The 20,477-nt window shown below is 34.9% G+C and overlaps 1 protein-coding gene across 1 annotated transcript; it reads left to right on the top strand.

The window, feature by feature from the left end:
• The first annotated feature begins 4,988 nt into the window (after window positions 1-4,988).
• Window positions 4,989-10,107, top strand: LOC131935626 (acireductone dioxygenase-like). The gene is made up of 4 exons (XM_059292128.1): window positions 4,989-5,112; window positions 7,538-7,657; window positions 9,743-9,922; window positions 10,018-10,107. Exons 1-4 carry the CDS (start codon window positions 4,990-4,992, stop codon window positions 10,105-10,107), a joined length of 513 nt encoding a protein of 170 aa, XP_059148111.1. The 5' UTR covers window position 4,989.
• Window positions 10,108-20,477: the final 10,370 nt, after the last annotated feature.

The raw sequence follows: 20,477 nt of genomic DNA, 5'->3' as shown, positions 1-20,477 counted from the left end.
ACATAGACATAGACATAGACATAGACATAGACATAGACACAGACACAGACACAGATAGAGATAGAGATAGAGATAGAGATAGAGATAGAGATAGAGATAGAGATAGAGATAGAGATAGAGATAGAGATAGAGATAGAGATAGAGATAGAGATAGAGATAGAGATAGAGATAGAGATAGAGATAGAGATAGAGATAGAGATAGAGACAGAGACAGAGACAGAGACAGAGACAGAGACAGAGACAGAGACAGAGACAGAGACAGAGACAGAGACAGAGACAGAGACAGAGACAGAGACAGAGACAGAGACAGAGACAGAGACAGAGACAGAGACAGAGACAGAGACAGAGACAGAGACAGAGACAGAGACAGAGACAGAGACAGAGACTGAGACTGAGACTGAGACAGAGACAGAGACAGAGACAGAGACAGAGACAGAGACAGAGACAGAGACAGAGACAGAGACAGAGACAGAGACAGAGACAGAGACAGAGACAGAGACAGAGACAGAGACAGAGACAGAGACAGAGACAGAGACAGAGACAGAGACAGAGACAGAGACTGAGACTGAGACTGAGACTGAGACAGAGACAGAGACAGAGACAGAGACAGAGACAGAGACAGAGACAGAGACAGAGACAGAGACAGAGACAGAGACAGAGATAGAGATAGAGATAGAGAAAGAGACAGAGACAGAGACAGAGACAGAGACAGAGACAGAGACAGAGACAGAGACAGAGACAGAGACAGAGACAGAGACAGAGACAGAGACAGAGACAGAGACAGAGACAGAGACAGAGACAGAGACAGAGACAGAGACAGAGACAGAGACAGAGACAGAGACAGAGACAGAGACAGAGACAGAGACAGAGACAGAGACAGAGACAGAGACAGAGACAGAGACAGAGACAGAGACAGAGACAGAGACAGAGACAGAGACAGAGACAGAGACAGAGACAGAGACAGAGACAGAGACAGAGCTAGAGCTAGAGCTAGAGCTAGAGCTAGAGCTAGAGCTAGAGCTAGAGCTAGAGCTAGAGCTAGAGATAGAGATAGAGATAGAGATAGAGATAGAGATAGAGATAGAGATAGAGATAGAGATAGAGATAGAGATAGAGATAGAGATAGAGATAGAGATAGAGATAGAGATAGAGATAGAGATAGAGATAGAGATAGAGATAGAGATAGAGATAGAGATAGAGATAGAGATAGAGATAGAGATAGAGATAGAGATAGAGATAGAGATAGAGATAGAGATAGAGATAGAGATAGAGATAGAGATTGAGATAGAGATAGAGATAGAGATAGAGAGAAAAAATCTACCGCCCTCTTAAAAGTTAAACAACCCGCGTGATTTGTAATTAGAGAGTGTTATAGATTACAACGAAGTGCCAGCTGTTTTAAGGAATTTATATATATATATATATATATATATATATATATATATATATATATGTATATATATATATATATATATATATATATATATATATATATATATATATATATATATATATATATATATATATATATATATATATATATATATATATATATATATATATATCCCCTAATGTATTAAAGCTCATGTGCGAATTTCTTTCTCTCTCTCTCACTCTCTCTGTCTTCAACATGTGCCAATCCTGGTGGGTTTTTTAATTGAATTAACTCAATTTTTGTACAGAAAGAAAATAAAAATAAAGCAATATTTGAATGTTAAAACATATTTTCAATTACGCAACCGGTAAACTATTTATGGATGTGACTAGAATGCAAAAAACAATGAAGTCACATGTTACGGAAATAACACAAAACTAATGGCGTCATCTTTCAATTTTAGAATATGAAACAATGAACAATTTCATTCAAATCTGATTAAAAGATCTACTCATCAAAACGTACGCTATGACATTTATACGAATACATTTTTTAACGAAATCAATTAAGTCTCTTTCAGTGTGTGCATTTAATATGGTGTTGTGTTGACTGATAACGTATCATACGCCGCTAGCTATTTAGTTGTTTTATTTTCTACTTTTCGGTAATTCATAATTTGTGAATTTGACCACTGCTGTCACTGAAAATATTTGCTTTAAAACACTATCAGTAGCTCCTTAAGGACGAACCCCCCCCCCACCCTCCTATCCCCCAACCCCTACCCCCCCCCACCCTGAAAGCAGCCTCCTCTTAGTTACCTTCCCTAAGTTTAAAATCGTTTCAAACTAAATTATCTGCCCCTAATAGCTTTCACTAAATTCGCCTCTACGATTGTAAACATTTAGCGTGAACCACAGCTCAACAGACCATGTGATATGCCTAGAGAGGAAGAGATGGGACTGCAAGGCGCGCTTACAGCTTGGTGTTTTCTAACGTCTCCAAGAAGAGAATTATATATAGATCTATAGATAATTTGATTTTAACTTTTGAAATAGGTAATTGTACCTTATGATATTTCAAATTAGTCGGATTGTAAGCTATTTAGTTATTTCTTTGCTTTTTCATTAATATTGTTCAATTTGTAGGAAAGCTTACTGAAACAAGTACAACATTAACATATACGAGCCGACCCGCGGCATATCATACGCCGCTATTTAGATGTTGTTTTTTCTACTTTTCAGTAATTCATAATTTGTGAATTCGACAGTACCAACGCTGCCACTGAAAATCTATATATATTCAGAAAAACATCCCCCCTCCTTCCCCTCCCCCTCCGTGAAAGTAAACTCCACTTAGTTACCCCCCTCCCCCCTACGTTTAAAATCGTTTCAAACTAAATTATCTGCCCCTAATAGTCATCACTAAACCCGGCTCTGCCTATAAACATTTCGCGTGAACCACAGCTCACCAGATCATGTAGGGGTTGGGGTGGTAGGGAGCGCGCTTACAGCTTGTTTTCTAGCGTCTCCCAGAAGAGAATTATTTATATAAGCTAGTTGCGATCTCAGATAAAAAGGCATACCCTAACGTTGAATAACCCTAAAAATATTTTTTTTGCAATTTCGTTATCATTTTGTAATTTAGCAAAACATTCCTGCTGCAACTTTTACAATAGAATTACAAATTAGGCACTGAAGCTGACACCACCTGTTTCATACAACTACAAAGACAGACTTCAAATTAAGTTCGTGTTGCGTTTATCTCGCTATCGTTCATTCTTACATTAGGGCGACATAATTTGCAAGTTATATGTATATATATATATATATATATATATATATATATATATATATATATATATATATATATATATATATATATATATATTTATATATATATACTGCCTTTGGTAATCTCAATAACTTTAAAACACTAAAGGTATTTCCTCGGTAAGTTTTACATGCATTTTTAAATGTATAGTTTAAAAAAATACTTTTGACCATAAAGAAAACGGGACGTGAACAACATGAAAACAAACCGGGAGTAATCTCCCCTAAACTTTCTCGAATATTCTTATATAAAACAACAGGGGATGGGAACTCGGGCTATAGACATGATTTTTAATCCATTTTAAATAATTAAAGTTTTAAAAATAGAATAAAATCTCGTAGACAAAAGAATTGCACACCAAGTGAACGTCAAATAAAAAAAGTGCATAATAGTGCGCAATATTATTAGTACTTTAAAAATTTACATTAGTTTTTTGAGAAATCGGAAGTGGCGTAAATTACTACTTTCGGTCAACGGAAGTTACTCAAAATTAAACAGAAGGTAGAGAATTAGATCTTTTACTTACATGTGAAAGTTCATTTATCTATCTGAAATAGTACTCAAGTTATAGTCTTTTGAAAAATTCAAAGTAGAAAAAGTACCACTTCCGGTTATCTGAAATCGCTCAAAAGTTGATACAGATCTACGATTTTAATAAAATACTTATATATGAAATTTCATCAACCTAGCTGTAACGGTACTCAAGTTATCGTGTTTACACACAGACACACACTCACACAGACAGACAGACACACAGACATACGGACAGAATTGCAAAGCTAAGTTTTTCAGACTGGATTACGCATAAAACCTCTTAGTTTTGATAAATCTGGATTGATAATTTTTGCCCGATTAAAATAAGTCCTCTAAACTTCGGATGTGATGAAGGACTGAGGTGTAATACGGTGAAAATTGTTAAAATTTCAAGTGATTTTTGTGCACGATTACAATACTTTCTCTATACTCCGTATATACGAGAAAGTAAAAATGAAATATTTTGGTGTTAATCACTCGTTCGAAAAGTTAACATGATTTTTCAATATTAGCTTTTACACTTTACCTAATTGTAATAGCACTTTTCTGATCATAGTAATTATGTAGATTTTTAGAAACCTCGTTACTAAAATGCTACGTACTATAACATATGTTTAAAATAATGTATCACTTTTAATTTGTCTAACACGACCATTTCTCATAATTCGTGTTGTAATACTTTACAAAATATTTTTTTAATGTATGTTTTTACTTTCTCGTATATACGAAGTCTAGAGAAAGTCTTGTAATCGTGCAAAAAAAAAATCGAGATTTTTACAAATAATATCATAAAAATGAAATTCGATGTTATTATAGCATATTATGAAAAATTAATAATTTATATATTATAAACCTCTACGTAATAAACATGTAAAATAAAATGAAACATCATGAGGAACATTTTTTTCTTTTTTGAAGAAGAGTAATTTTTTTTTAACCATCGATCAAATTCGCTTAACACAAATATAAAATACAAAAAAAAGCTAATAAAATCCAAATGTTTCATCTTACAAATGTTTTCTGTAATCACCATTTATATTTTTTTAGACTCAAAGCAGATACGATTAATTTCGGTAGCTCACCTATGATAATTGCCTCCCTTATATAACTAGGGGAAAGAAAATTTAGAGGTTAAAATGTTTTATTGACAAATTACATTTTTCAAAATGTATCCCTGTTTTATTTTCATAATTCTATATTTAGACACTAACGAAGTTTTATGTTTTGTGTGTGTTTATTTTAGATTTACAATGGTGAGGGCGTGGTACATGGACAGCTCTGATGCAGACCAAAGGGAGCCTCACATGAATGATCCTCCTGTCTTTCTCAAGTTGGATGTGTTATACAAAAAAACTGGAGTGGAATGCTTTACCGTTAGTCTAAAGAAATGTCTCAATATAATTTGATAATATTGTATTGAAAAAAAAAGTAGTACCAATACATTAAAACCATTGGTCATCATTTATCACACAATTATCATCATTATTTTCCTAATGTTCCTTTGGGAAATTAAGGACACCGTTAAAGCTCTCCACTTACTTCTGTCATTCTTTTCACCTTTTCCCAGCTCTATCCTTAAAATAAACAGCTAAGTGCTTCTTAGGCTATTGTAATTTAATTCCATCCAGTCGTCTGTTATCCGCTTGTTATCTTTTTGGCATAATAAAATTGTTCTTCCGTGTACCTCGCTAGAAGTATTGAAGGTATGTGTATGTTAGTATAACCACTCTAATGCTAGTCCTAATCCAGACCCAGTGGTGAACTAGGCAGTCAGAACACCGTTAAGAATTTCGATCGCGGATCACGAACTGTACGGTCATATTGGAAAATTAAAGTAAGGTGTGACGTAAGGTGTGACCGCTATCATTTTTCCAATGGGTCGCTCTAACACTCCAGTCGACACTCGTCGAGGCCCCCAACCCTAACAGTAATACTAGCAACAAAAAACTGCCGCGAGTCACTGAAGAAAACAAAAAATTCTAGTAAATATGCAGTTCTTCTCTTTTTTTTTGGGTAACTAGTCAATGTAAGTTACGGGGAAAGACAGGACAAATCACAGTTTAGCAAGAAACTTACAAAATAAGGTGTAGATGGATAGCTCATACACTGAGGAAACCGGTAGCAAGAATAACCAGACACGGCATATGATGGAATCTGCAAGGTTCAAGGAAAAGAATGAAACACCTGGCTTTTTACTTTACATTGAACAACGTTTTTGGATACTAATCTTTGTCAAATATGCATATTGATGAAAAAATTGAACGACTGCTTGAAATTATCCAGTTATGGTTCTTGTGATATGCCCCAATAGGTAAACAAAGTTGAAGCTAATGAACACGCTCTAAATGGCATCAATTTGCAACAAATGTCATCAACAAATTAAAATTCAAAGTACCGGCGATTACAAATAAACAGCAGCAGATTTTACAAAATGTGTTGGTTCTGCCTAATTATCAGCATTGAGCACAGAAAACTAAAGCTACTGCAATAAAAAAGAATTTGGATGCAGTTTAGATTAAGATAAAGCGTATGGTTTTGGTTAGCAACAGGGTTGGGTATTTGGAGATAAATATGGGGAAAGAAAGGGATAGATACGGGTTTAGTATGTATTGTGTATTGGGGTAATTACACGAGGTGGTATTTCAGATGATGTATTTGATTTGGGGGCTAATGACGCGTGGAGGGCAGTAGTGGCTAACGTTTTACACACAGATACAGCATGTAACATTTCGGATTCAATTAATATTGAATTTTAGTTATGTGCTTGTTTCAAGTTAGTTTTCGACATTATTGACAATTACTAATAATTATGTGCATATTATTTAATATTTAGTTCGTACTGGACGCTTTTATTTTTGTTGTAGATATATATCCAATGCTGTTAGTGTACAATGGTCTGTTACATTTTCTTATAATATTTTCTTTGTTTACATTAATGTTACATCTGGCAGTTGTTGGCTTTTACGGTGTAAAAATAATATGCTCTTAAAAGATACTGTTATGAAACGCGAGTCATTTATATGGTAGGTGATGACGGTGATGATTACTGCAGTGAGAGGTCAAACAGTTGTGGGGTGGATTAGACACAGTAGAGTACTTGATTGTTAAAGAAGACACCAACACAATTTCAGCTAAACAACTTTAATTACATAGATAATGGAACTTCACTCTATATCAGGGGTCTCCAAACTGTTCAGTCCAAGGGCCGCATTAAATATCAAATTTCAGTTCGGGGGCCAATTTCTTTCAGGCATGTCTTTGATTTTTCTGGGCAAAGTTCCTCAGCCATCACCAACAAATGGTTTTTCCGTGGACAAAAAGATCTCCGCGGGCTGGATGAGAGGACATCGCGGGTCGCATCCTGCCCGCGGGCCGTAGTTTGGAGACCCCTGCTCTATACGGTAGTATTACTATGGTCTAAGGAAGCAGAACTAGTTCATTAATAGCGGCCGGCCTTAGGTGCCAGCCCTATCACACATTACAAAACACAAACACGACTACATGCTAGCAAGCCTAACGTTCAACTGTCCTAATGTATTCTTCTAGTCCAAGCTTCACCCTCGGGTTCCTTAACCCCTGCCTGACCCTGGCAGTCCAGCGAGGGAGAGGGTCGGGCGCCCTTTAAAGCGGTCCATTAGGGTTGTTTGAGCCCAGGGCGACCAACCCCACCCGCCCTCCATTAGTTGTATTGCCATGAAAGTTGGAACTGCTATGTGATGTCATAGCGTCATGATCAATTTAAGTAAGAGTAAATAACATATAACATTAGCTAAAATGTTAATAATTGTATTGATTCAGTTTGATGCTGGCTCATTGAAAACAAATGAAGATTATGCAAACTTAAAAAAAAATCGAGGATACTCCTATGAAGATATCTGTGAGATCTCCAAAGAGACCTTACCTAACTATGACAACATGGTGAGTACTATGTTTTAACAACCGGTTAAGAACCAAGAATGTAATATCAATATTGGTACCTTACATCTGACAATAGGGCTGGTATCATGGATGTCACTAAAATATTTGTGCACACAACTACTCACTTTTGTGAACACAAAATTTAAGATGAACATTAAGTTGACACCTTTCAACGGCTATTGGCACTTTAATTATCTAGGTGATTATTCTTCTCTTAATATTTATTTACGGAATTAGGTTCTGAATGAAATTATTTTCTTAAACAATGTGTTATCATATTGCTTTTGGCACACTTAAAGCATATGTAAAAGAAAATTTAGTTTTAATGGCCCAAAAATGTATTGTTACTTATAAGTACCGTCAGGAATATTGGACATTTTTTATTTTTAATTAAAAAAAAGTTAGAAAACAGGAACAAATGAAACAATTTATTAACTATCTATAATAATAATCCATCCGCCGATACTGCCTGAGCCGATGTGATCTTCTAAGGCCTCAGTCTAGGTAGATATTGAATGCGATAGTTCAAGCAGCCTTGTCTGACTCCTGTGGCTAATCTAAACCATTCGCCTTTTGTTGTAAACACTACTGCTCAGGTTGCTCTATAAAGCCAGCCCCGTTCTTCACCTATGATCTTTTCAGCTTGTGGCTTCAGTCAGTTGAATATTATCTTTAACAGGATTTGGCGTGGATGACTTATTAGACTGATGGTATTGTCATTCGACAGAGCTATAAGTTGCTTTTCTTGGCAATGGTGTTGATAAGAAATTGGGTCAACAGATTGGGCCATTCTCCTGTCTGTCAGGTTTTGCTGTAAGTATTTAGCAGCGCATCTGACAGATTGTTTCTCCTGCTGCTATTATTAGTTCAGCTTGTAAATTCTCCACCCTTGCTGTTTTTCCCTTCTTCAGCTTTTTCATGTCCGCCTTTACATGTGCAGATAATGGGGTCTTTATGATTATGGGTGGCATTAGAGACATCTAGTATCCTATTGTCTCCTGCAGTATCATGATTGTACAACTGCAAACAATACTGGTACTACCTTGTTATGATGTCTTATACTTAAGAAAGACTCCATTTATGTCCTACTCATTAAGAGAAACTTGAAAAAAGTATAAATATACGGTGTCTTTCTGCCTCTGAGAATTCTGCTATTAATCACACTTCTGCTGCTTCAAATAGCTTTACGTCTTATTATCTTCAAACATTTCTTAATTCGAATTTTCATTTCTAAAATATTCCGCTTATAGTGTCAGTTACATTACTAAAAGAAATTAAATGAGAAGGTGCTTTTGAAATGCTTTTCAATGAAGGAACTTAAGATTTTCATATCTCGAACCGAGTTTGCTTTTTTGTGAGTTGTAGAAATAGTTTAAATAGCGGTACTTTTTACTCAATTTCCGTATTTAAAGTGTTGGTGTTAGCTGCCGCACTACCATTTCCCACTGCATTCCATTTAATTTTGTATCTAAATTTTTAAAATCCTGCACAAAGAAACGATTAGACCTAGCATTCAAATATAGCTATTGTTTATACTACGACATATGCTATAGTGACTTGGTAATTTATTACTATCATAATGATTATTCTTGTCTGAAATGTTTTTTATTTTCAAATATTACTTCGAAAGCACTTTATATTTTTTTAAAATATGAACCCTATCTAATTTCAGATATTCTGTTTAATTACCTAGTTCAGAAACTAAAATAAAAAGTTAAAATTACTATTAGGCTCTTATCTGCTGAAAACTTTTGATTAAGCACAAATAAATGTAAAAAAACGCAGGTGTAGAGAAATTGAAAAAGAATTGAAAATAATAAGAAAGAAATGGAAAGAAATGTAAAAAATTGCAAAGGCGAGAAAATACTTGGAATGATCTTGTAAATGGCCGGGCATAGAAGAAAATTAAGTAGCTAGGTAATTTTCAGGACTGAAAGAATTTTCGTAGAAGTTTATTTTTAATTGGATATTTTCAGTTTGGTCTATGCAGAACGCTTGTCAAATCCCAAGATTATTGAGATAACAATCACGTATTCTGCTATTTAAACTTGTTACTTATGGTGCTATACAATTGTTATATTTTAGATTGCAGCTTTCTATACGGAGCACATCCATGCTGATGATGAGATAAGATTTGTGGTTAAAGGCAGTGGTTATTTCGACGTGCGTGATATTGATGACAAGTGGATTAGAGTGGAGGTTGTTAAAAATGACCTTATAATAGTCCCTGCAGGGTTATATCACAGATTTACTCTCAATACTTCGGTCAGTTATTTACATTTTTTTGAAATATTTAAATTTTGTTTTTATTAATAACTTTATATTTTTTTAATATGTTTTATATACTTTCATATTTACAGAATTACATAAAGATGAAAAGGCTTTTTGTAGATGGAGCAGTGTGGATACCAATTAATCGACCAGGAGCTGATGAAAACGCCACACGATAACTTTATCTCTAAACTATGGCTGCTTTAAACTCATGCAATGTTTTGGGCTGTCATACACATATTAAGTCAACATTTGGAATGCGTTTGTTTTTCAACAGAAATATTATTTACATTTTCTATTCAATAACCAGTTTTTTAGTTATATTTAATGTGAGTGTGAAAATAATATGCATATATCTGCCTTCCTGTAATTAATGTCAATTTTAATTAGTTATTTTTTTATTGGTTTTTTAAGTTTGTGAATTTAAGCAAATGTCGAAAAAAGGATATATTGAATTAATTTGTTCCCCCTTAAACTACATTTTAAGTTTTTTTTTTAAAATACAACACAGGGATCCGTTAAGGAAAGTCTGAATTGTGTTGTAATTGATTTGTATTTGTGTTACTCTCATCGTTGCAGAAACAGAGAATGACATATTTCACGTTGATCTCAAACATTCATTTCTTGTAAAGCTAAGACTGCTCATAACGTCCATGCTGTGCAGAGAAAGTTGAATGTGTACCTAGTCTTACTAGTCTCCTCATCTACTTCCCTATCCTTGTTTTATACACTTCATAGATAAGTGATCCCATTCCGAAATAGTCATTTCTTGAATCTTAAAAGGGAGCTCCTGTCGGTTGATAACTCTAATTACCTTTTTTTCCCACTTGATCTTTAAGCCTGTTTTAGGTGCTGAGTTTGGCTAGCATGGGCTGGACATGCTGTTACCGATGTAAGAAGAGGCTGATGCCATCCTCAAAATCTAGGTCCACCAAATGTTTAGTGAGGACTCGCAAAATTCCAGCTTTTTGGTCTTAGATTGTTCTTATCATAACCGAGCCAGTGATTAACAAAAAAGATCATCGGCGAATGCATGCAGCACTATTAATAATAAGGGCTCAGTTAACTTGTAGTGGCTAATCTGGCAGATTCATAAAGCTATTAGGTGATTTTGATGAATTTCGGAGGGATCCCTTAGTTGTACATAAACTTCCAACGACATCTTTTTCCGACTATCAAATGCCCTCACAAAATCGGCAAAGGTCACGTAGAGAAGTGCTTGACACGCAATTGACTGTTAAATAATTATACACATCGTGGTTATGTGGTCAGTACACCACATGTTGTGGTGAAACCCTACCTGTTCTGGCCTTGTTTCTTGTTAAATGTCTCCCCAGCGTCTAAAGCATGATTCTAATAAGTACCTTGCTAGGACAGATGATAGCATTATTCCTCTATAATCTGTTGAATTGTGAAAGGTAACAGTTCTTTAGAAGCTTCATTGTGAAACATTTCTTGTCAATTATCGCAATCTTCTTCATTTATACTAATAGCCTCCATTACAAGGTTCTGAGGATTTCCTTTTTCTGTTGGTCCTTGCATTGATTACTTTTTTTGGGATGACAGCAGAGTTAAGGGGTAATATTACTATAGCCAGCCAGCCATAAACGTCTGGACTAAAGACATGACCGGAGGCAGACATGAGATCAACAACACCAATTGGAAACCAACAGAGGATGTTGGAGATGACGAAAAACGAAAGGTTTTTGGCAACTGTGATCTCACGTCTCATGTGGACAGATGAACTAATTAGAGAGTTGCTGAGCATAGTTAGGTGTTTGAATATTTCAATTTGCCCTGTGACTATCAGAACGATAATTATAAAATTGATCACAATATAGAGAAGTAAGAAGAAAATCCATAATAAATTCTGAGTCAAATTTACAGGAAATCCCAGACACACAGCGTTAGATGAGTAAATCTGCCAGTCAGGAAATACAACTGATATTGTGGAGATAACGATGCCAATAGCGAAGATAAGACAAAAGAAAGTTGATTATATTTTTGGCGTTATATTTGTCTAAGTCAGTAAATCTCTAAAGATTAAATATCGATCTAAAGTGATCACTAGCAATGCGATAATTAAATATTTTTGATACACCAATGTCTCAGCAGAGAGAGTAACGAGAAAACCTGCGGCCTTACAATCCGAACTGTGTCGCCATTCATTGTCATACAACAAGTAGTCCTCACGGTAGTAAATATCAGCTCCTGCTATGATCATCAGGTAAACGCTCATGATAAAGTCTGACAAGTCCAGGTGTGTAACAAACAATCTATAACCCTGTTTTAGCAAATGCTTCTCATAGAATATGCGGCAGCCAATGACAACGCCAATACCTCTTAAACCTTCCATCGCTACCATCCATATCAGTATACGTTTAACCACATCACCAAGGAGATTTTCACATGAAGATATGGCGTCTTTTGGTGCTTTACAAGAATAAGTGGGAATCACCGGCCATGTGCATTTGTCGCAGCATAATTTGTAACTGTCCCCATAAACAATAATAGGTGCAGTAAGTTTTTGTAACAATTCAGATGTTCGCATATTAAACAATATGTTAGTATTTTTTAAGTCAATAATATCGATAGAAATTTTATCTTTATACCAACCAGAGACTTAGCGACCCTTCCCGGCGCCCGAGGACAAACTTTCGATTTGCACCCCCGCCCCCCCCCCCCCGGGAACTTTTCATTTGCACCCCCCCCCTCTATATTTCGATTTGCAACCCCCTCGAACTTTTCATTTGCAATCCCCCCCCCCTCAAACTTTCAATTTGGCGCCCCCCCCCCACCCCTAAGGTCGGCGCCCGGGGACATATGTCCCCCCACCCCGCTACGCATCTGATACCAACCTATTGTGTTTATCAATGTTGAACTTAAATTCAGAAAACTCATAAGATAGCGTCATTTGTTCACTAATTTAAAATACCTGAGTGGTGTGTACGATAAATCTATATTTTCTAAAAATATCAATTTACTCAATGGTAATTGCAATGGTCAGACTAATGTGTAAGTCAAATTCAAAAGTAACATATGCTATGAAGAAATCTATTTTTCTAATCCTATAATCCAAAGTGTTCTATAATGAAACATGTCGCGTAAAGCAATAAGCCGCTGAGTTAAATGTTACACATGTTGGGCTATGATATTATTCGGAGTGATCTGTTCTTTAGTTTAAATAAACCGGGAGTGATCTTCCCTAAACTTTCTCGAATCTAATATATAAAGCTCAATTCTATATGTAACATATAATAAGTTTGTTTGTCGTGGACATACTTCGATGGATTTAAGTGTTAGATTATTATCGTGCTCATAGTCTAAATGTATGAGTTAAAAAATTACTATTGAAAGTGTTGGGAAATAGTTTTTCAAACTGATAGTAATAATTGTCGGCATGTTGATAAACACAATTTTAAAAAAAATATCATCTTTTACAAAAATTCTAATTATGTCTAAAAATTATTTATATTTAGTCCTTTAGCACTTACTTCCCTTTGATAAATTAGGAAAACACAATTACTTCCCTTTATAAAACATTGCATTCGTGGAAAAAAATTTACTTTTTATTACTTTGTTTTGGGGTTTGGAAAAAAAAATACATAATTAGCGGGGATTGATCAAGTGCAAATGTTGTAGGTATTTTACGGTTAAGCTTGGAGTATTATAATTGTTCATTAAATTGAAACAGGCGCGTCCGCCTGCGCCCCACCAGGGTTCAATTTGGCGCTCTGGGCTATCCTGTTAAGCTATGGTGCATAATTTCACTTTAAACAGTGCGATAGAGTATGGATAAGAAAGGTTACTATAGTCTTTAAGTGAATCGAATCCAGCCGTCCTCTGGCGTGCTATTTTGGGCCCCGGGCCTCCCGTGTTCGGTTTGGCGCCTACGTTCGTTTAAGTGAGTGCAAAAGACTATGAATAAGTTGGGGTACTATAGTCGTTTATTAAGCTGAAACAGGTGATTCCGCCCCGGGCTAGACTGTGAGCACTTTGCGTTTATGTTCGCGCTAGTGTTTTCTTTGTGTTTAGGTTGGGTTTGCGTTAGTGGTTGCGTTTTGATTTGGTTCGTTTTTGTTCTTTCTTTTTTCGTTTTCGTTTGTGTTTTTTTCTTTGGGTTTGTATTTGTGTTTGTGGTTGGTTTTGCGTTTGGATTTGGTTTGTTTTCGTTTGCTTTTTCATTTGTGTTTTTTTCTTTGGGTTTGTGTTTGTGGTTGGTTTTGCGTTTGGATTTGGTTTGTTTTCGTTTGCTTTTTTGTTTGTTTTTTCTTTGTGTTTGTATTGGTGTTTGTGGTTGTGGTTGAGTTTGTTGTTAGGTTTTTGTTTTCGTTTGCTTTTTTGTTTGTTTTTTTCTTTGTGTATGTATTGGTGTTTGTGGTTGTGGTTGGGTTTGTTGTTAGGTTTTTGTTTTCGTTTGTATTTGTAATTGTGTTAGCGTTATGTTTGCGTTTTGTTGTTTAGGTTTTGATTGGTTGTGGTTTGGGTGGGTAATGCCGGGTTTATGATGATTAATAAACACACAGGTAATGGTCTTTTACAGAAAGGTTTTCACAGAAGCCAGAGCAGGGCCTGGCCGGGACGGTTAGTGTATTATATACGTATATATATACGTGTATGCTTATAGTAAGCCTAAACATTTTACAAAATACTTCTTAACGACATCCATTAATACTTTGTGGGAATAATGAACAATGCCCGAAAAAAACTGGTCACATGCTGAAAAACGGTTAAACCTGTTCAGAGGCCATATTACATTTTATAAACAAATCCAGTTTTTACTGAAAAAAAGTAGGTTGATTTTTTTTTTTAAATTACGAGAACTTATTTTAAATCGGAAAAAGTAACATTCTCCTTCTTCAATAATTCTAGACCAATTAAAAAGTAAAAACGACAGAGTAAAGATCTCAATGGCAGTACTATGCATTTTAAATTTTTAATATAGATCATATACAGCATTTTTTAAATTTGTATACGTAGAAAATTAAGGTAGTTTTTTTTTTAAATGATGAAACATTTCAGAAAACGCAATACAATAGATGACAGAGTCTAACAGTGAAGAGTAAACGACTTACTGTTGTAGAAATATCAGAAATGTTGACTACACAAAACCACTGTTTTCAGCACTACTCTTTTCTACAACTTTTCACGTTGCTTTTACTGAAGTCTGACGTTGTTCTCTAAATTTAAGCCACGCTTGTTAGGATGGACGTGAAAAGTGGCTTTTCTCAACATTAAAAAAAAGTTTAGCTGTCAACATTTTCTACTTAACCGTGTTTTAAAAACCAAGAGCATTAGTGCATATATAAATCAAATGTAAAAAAAGGCATTAACGTCAATCCGTTAAAAACAAATAAGCGAAACTTCATCTTAAATTTACAATAAATGACATCGTGAGATGGTTTGTGTTTGTCTTTTAGCGCGTTAGCATCCCTGACGCAGTAAGGTGATGATCGATATGACCATGTTTTTGTGCTGAATCATTCCTGCAAACCTCCAACTAACCCTCTCGCCCCCCACCCTTATCACTCTCCCACAGAAAAAAAAAGATGTTGACACTAGAACACTCGTTTAATCATTTATGTCAATAAAAATCCGAATACGTAAAATCGAGTCATACAAAACCACCAAATCCTTACAGAAACCTTTAATAGCTGTTAATGTTAAATCTATGGGACGGCGGCGTAGAATGGTAGAGAATACGAGTGTTAACGCGAACGTCTCGTGTTTAAATCCAGGTTCAAGTCTGTAGAATGTCCATCCAACTCTTATAGGTATGTGACTCAAGATAAGGAAAGTTAAATCGGCTAAGCATAAAGCTAATCACACAATCAGTCATTTGCGAGTTAATAGAAACATATGACCTCTACTTCGCTATACCGTCAGGTTCGAAAGTGAACTTTACAGTTACATATATCTGAATCTTATAACAATTTGAAATTAATTTATTGCTTACAAGGGCTACATCTAAGATATACCGATGCCAAATATAATTTCACGTTTTTATGTACTAAATTACCTCAAGTTATACCACTACCTATCATTCCCAACATATTCCGTTCTATAGTATAGAAATTGAAGATTAGCTGATATATTTTTTGAGAATGACAATTGAGAAATATTAAGAAAAGTTAAAAGTTTTTTAAATATTGTGCAAATTGCAAGATTTCAGTTAGGATTATTAGACCTAGCAATCCCCTTAAAGCCAATCTATATATTGATGATCATCTAGTTCCCGCTCCCAATTAGCTGCAGTAAATTTATTATTTCCCAAGATATATATATATATATATATATATATATATATATATATATATATATATATATATATATATGGTGACAGGACAAATGATCTCAGGACAAATGATCTCAGACAAAATATCTCAGACAAAATATCTCACGGACAAATGATCTCAGGACAAATGATCTCAAGGACAAATGATCTCACGGACAAAAGATACCAGGACAAAATATATCAGGACAAATGATACCACGTACAATTGATCTCAGACAAAATATCTCAGACAAAATATCTCACACCAAATTTTAATAGTGTAGTTGATGATTTTAGTTGATCTGAAATTTTTTTAATGATTGTTATATGGTTTTGTTTATTATGTTTTAATATTGTTTATAGGCCTATATAATTTGTTGTAAGAAATGTTTTTGTCATATTGCACTAAACATTTTAAAGTTAGTATTAGTAATATAGTATACGAAGATTAAAGATTGTTTTTGATAGACAGCGTAGGTGGGCTTGCCAAACAGGAGACAATCCTACCACGTCAGGTGGACGAAACTAAATAAAAGGAATGAAATAACAATAAAGACACACCTTCGTATCAAGGTGGCCGCCCGCTTTGATGGCAGAGACAAGCCTTAAGGGAAAGACATCCGCCCTCCATGGACAATACAACTAGCATCAACAGTCAATAGTTATGCGTCGGTCACACCTTAGTGATCAGGTGACAAATTCTTATTTAAACAAACAGCGGTCATCGCAGAGCTAAGTTTGTCGTAGTGTGCATCAAACAAAGCAGTATTAGTGGTGATTACTCAGTTATGGCCTCTTTCGTTACCTCGCAGATAGGTTTTAGGACATTAGTTTCTGGTGAATTTATGTTTGCCATAAACAGGCGAAGAGATTTGGAAATGTGAAATTAGGACATGTCGAGCAAGAGTTCACACAATATATGATCACATAGTATATGAGAGGTGTGATCATGTTTATGTACCTGCCAGCAAAGAAACGTAAACATTATGTTTGTGTTGATGATGCAATAAAAACAATAGTTTAACGTTACGATCCTGAAGACCCATTTACATTTTTGAAAATAATTTCGCGTGTTTTGAACCTTAATGTTGTATAACTACCATTACTATATTTGTTTTATACATTATCATTTATTACAACTTTCAAGCTAAAGGAGCAGTGGCGTAGCGAGGTCGGGTGTCACCCGGTGCGGCACTTAATGGTGTCACCCCCCCCCCCCCCCCCAGAGGCATAGAGACCCTTTCCAGGGACAAACTTTCAAATTTTCGATTTGCACCCCCCCCCTCAAGTTTTCGATTTGCACCCCCCCCCCTCAAGTTTTCGATTTGCACCCCCCCCTGGTCACCCCCCTAAATGGTGTCACCCGGTGCGGTCCGCACCCCCCGCCCCCCCCCCCCCTCGCTACGCCCCTGTAAAGGAGTAAGTTATAATTTTTACTTTTTCGAATCAAATGCTACGACAAAGTTTAATAAATCTTTAAATGGTTTGTTATGTTTAACAAATTCATTTTATTCACAATTATTATGCGTAAAAAAGTAAACAAACCCATATTAACAGTCAATAAAAAAAAGTTCTAATCAACTAAAATCATCGTACATACTATTAAAATTTCGCTGTGAGATATTTTGTCTGAGATATTTTGTCTGAGATCATTTGTCCATGATATTATTTGTCCTGATATATTTTGTCCTGGTATCTTTTGTCCTGAGATCATTTGTCCTGAGATCATTTGTCCGTGAGATATTTTGTCTGAGATATTTTGTCTGAGATCATTTGCCCTGAGATCATTTGTCATGGAACCATATATTTATATACATATTTATATATATATATATATATATATATATATATATATATATATATATATATATATATATATATATATATATATATATATGGATTTTATAACAAATGATCTCAGGAAAAATGATTTCAGACGGAAATATCTCAGGCAAAATATCACAGACATAGTATCTCATAACAAAACATTATAGTTTTGAGGATGGTTTATAGATGAGTTTAAATTTTAAAAACAATTGATTTTCATTTTGTTTAATTTCCTTTTTCTTTCACATAATTATTTTGAGAAAAAATTTGTCCCGTAGGTTTGTTAAATGATATTTGTAGATTAAAGCTAAGTTTAGATAGACAGTGTAGGTGGGCCGAACATTTGACAATTCTACCTCATCAGCTGGATGAAGCAAGATTAAATGGTTAGCTTAACTATGGAAGGGAGTGTGGCTATGAAAACACTCCTATGTAGCAACGTGGTTGCTCGCTTTGTTTGCGGAGACATGCACTGAGGGACAAGATGTTCGCTTTCCGTGGACAAATCAACTATCAATTAAAGTCAATAGCTACGGTCACACTCTAGTGACAGGCGTCTGCTTTTTTAACATGTCGGATTTACGCTGGACAACAGCCAGTAAAGTACAACCGTAGTTAACGGTACAATTGTGTTGATAATAAAATAAAAGCATAATTTTTACATTACGATTCTGAGGACCAAATCACCGTGGTGAAACTTATTTTACTTGTTTTTAACATTTATGTGACTTAGGCTTTTATCACTTTTACAAGCTTTTTTTTTTAAATTGTTACATTCATTTTCATGTCTTATACATTTAATATAAAACTCTATTTAAAAAATGTAGTTTAACTCATTTGTTTAGTATATATCAGAATAATTACGTGTAAAAAAAATTAATAAACAATAAAAAAAAAATTTCAGACATGTTGAAATTCATTAAAATCCTACTTGATAATGTAAATGTTATGTTATGAGATATCAATTTTACCCTAGATATTTTAAATGAGAACATTTGTCAGTTGTATCTTTCATCTTGATATATTTTGTCCTGATATCTTTTGTCCTTGAGATCATTTGTCCTGAGATCATTTGTCCTGTCACCATATATATATATATATATATATATATATATATATATATATATATATATATCTATATATATATATCTATATATATATATATCTATATATATATATATATATATATATATATATATATATATATATATATATATATATATATATATATATATAAATAGTGAGTGTGCAAGTAGTTTAAAATAAAGCGCCCCAATCTTCACCAAATAGTATATAGTTACAATAAGTACAATAGCCCTCCTCTTCTCCAAAATATATTATTAAAAAAAAAAAAATTTAAGAATATCAAAACCCCTTCCCCTGAGAAATGAATAGTTTTTTTTTCTTTTAATTATCGTCTTTCATTAAAATAAGCAAGGAAAAGAACAATATCTATTTTATTGTCAAAACAGACAGCAAGATTTTTGACAGGCTCATGTTGGCGAGAACGTAAAAGAATTGCTTTGTTATCTCGCCACGTATTTCATCCTTCATCTTTATGTGGAATGTTGGATAACAAGCCAGACATTTTCAGTTCTGCTGAATCACAATCATTTAAGTCTACTTTTTTAAAAATTTTCGTTTAGTTTTATTTCTGCTACATTATTGAAATAACTTTTGTTTAAAATGAAGAAAAAAAAAGATTTTTAAAGACTTTGAATGCACAACTTATTAATATTTTTGTTAACATAAGCTTAGTGCACTATATATTTCCATTAGATAAATGTACTCATATATTATGTGGATAAATTTACACATGTAAATGGGCACAAATGTACTTATACACCTACACCTACACCTACACCTACACCTACACCTACACCTACACCTACACCTACACCTACACCACCTACACCACCTACACCTACACCTACACCTACACCTACACCTACACCTACACCTACACCTACACCTACACCTACACCTACACCTACACCTACACCTACACCTACACCTACACCTACACCTACACCTACACCTACACCTACACCTACACCTACACCTACACCTACACCTACACCTACACCTACACCTACACCTACACCTACACCTACACCTACACCTACACCTACACCTACACCTACACCTACACCTAAACCTTCACCTTCACCTTCACCTTCACCTTCACCTTCACCTACACCTACACCTACACCTACACCTACACCTACACCTACACCTACACCTACACCTACACCTACACCTAAACCTACACCTACACCTACACCTACACCTACACCTACACCTACACCTACACCTACACCTACACCTACACCTACACCTACACCTACACCTACACCTACACCTACACCTACACCTACACCTACACCTACACCTACACCTACACCTACACCTACACCTACACCTACACCTACACCTACACATTCACAT

The sequence above is a fragment of the Physella acuta genome, unplaced genomic scaffold, assembly GCF_028476545.2.
Source record: "Physella acuta isolate Inbredline_101_S28 unplaced genomic scaffold, ASM2847654v3 ptg000150l, whole genome shotgun sequence".
Classification (NCBI taxonomy): Eukaryota; Metazoa; Mollusca; class Gastropoda; family Physidae; genus Physella; species Physella acuta.
This window is presented reverse-complemented; position numbering and strand designations above follow the sequence as displayed.

Bases quoted from the DNA above. Each gene is read 5' to 3' on its own strand.
- LOC131935626 (XM_059292128.1), top strand. From the start codon at position 4,990: ATGGTGAGGGCGTGGTACATGGACAGCTCTGATGCAGACCAAAGGGAG. The intron at 5,113-7,537 runs GTTAGTCTAAAG...GTATTGATTCAG, and splicing joins CTGGAGTGGAATGCTTTACC to TTTGATGCTGGCTCATTGAA. The intron at 9,923-10,017 runs GTCAGTTATTTA...TCATATTTACAG, and splicing joins GATTTACTCTCAATACTTCG to AATTACATAAAGATGAAAAG.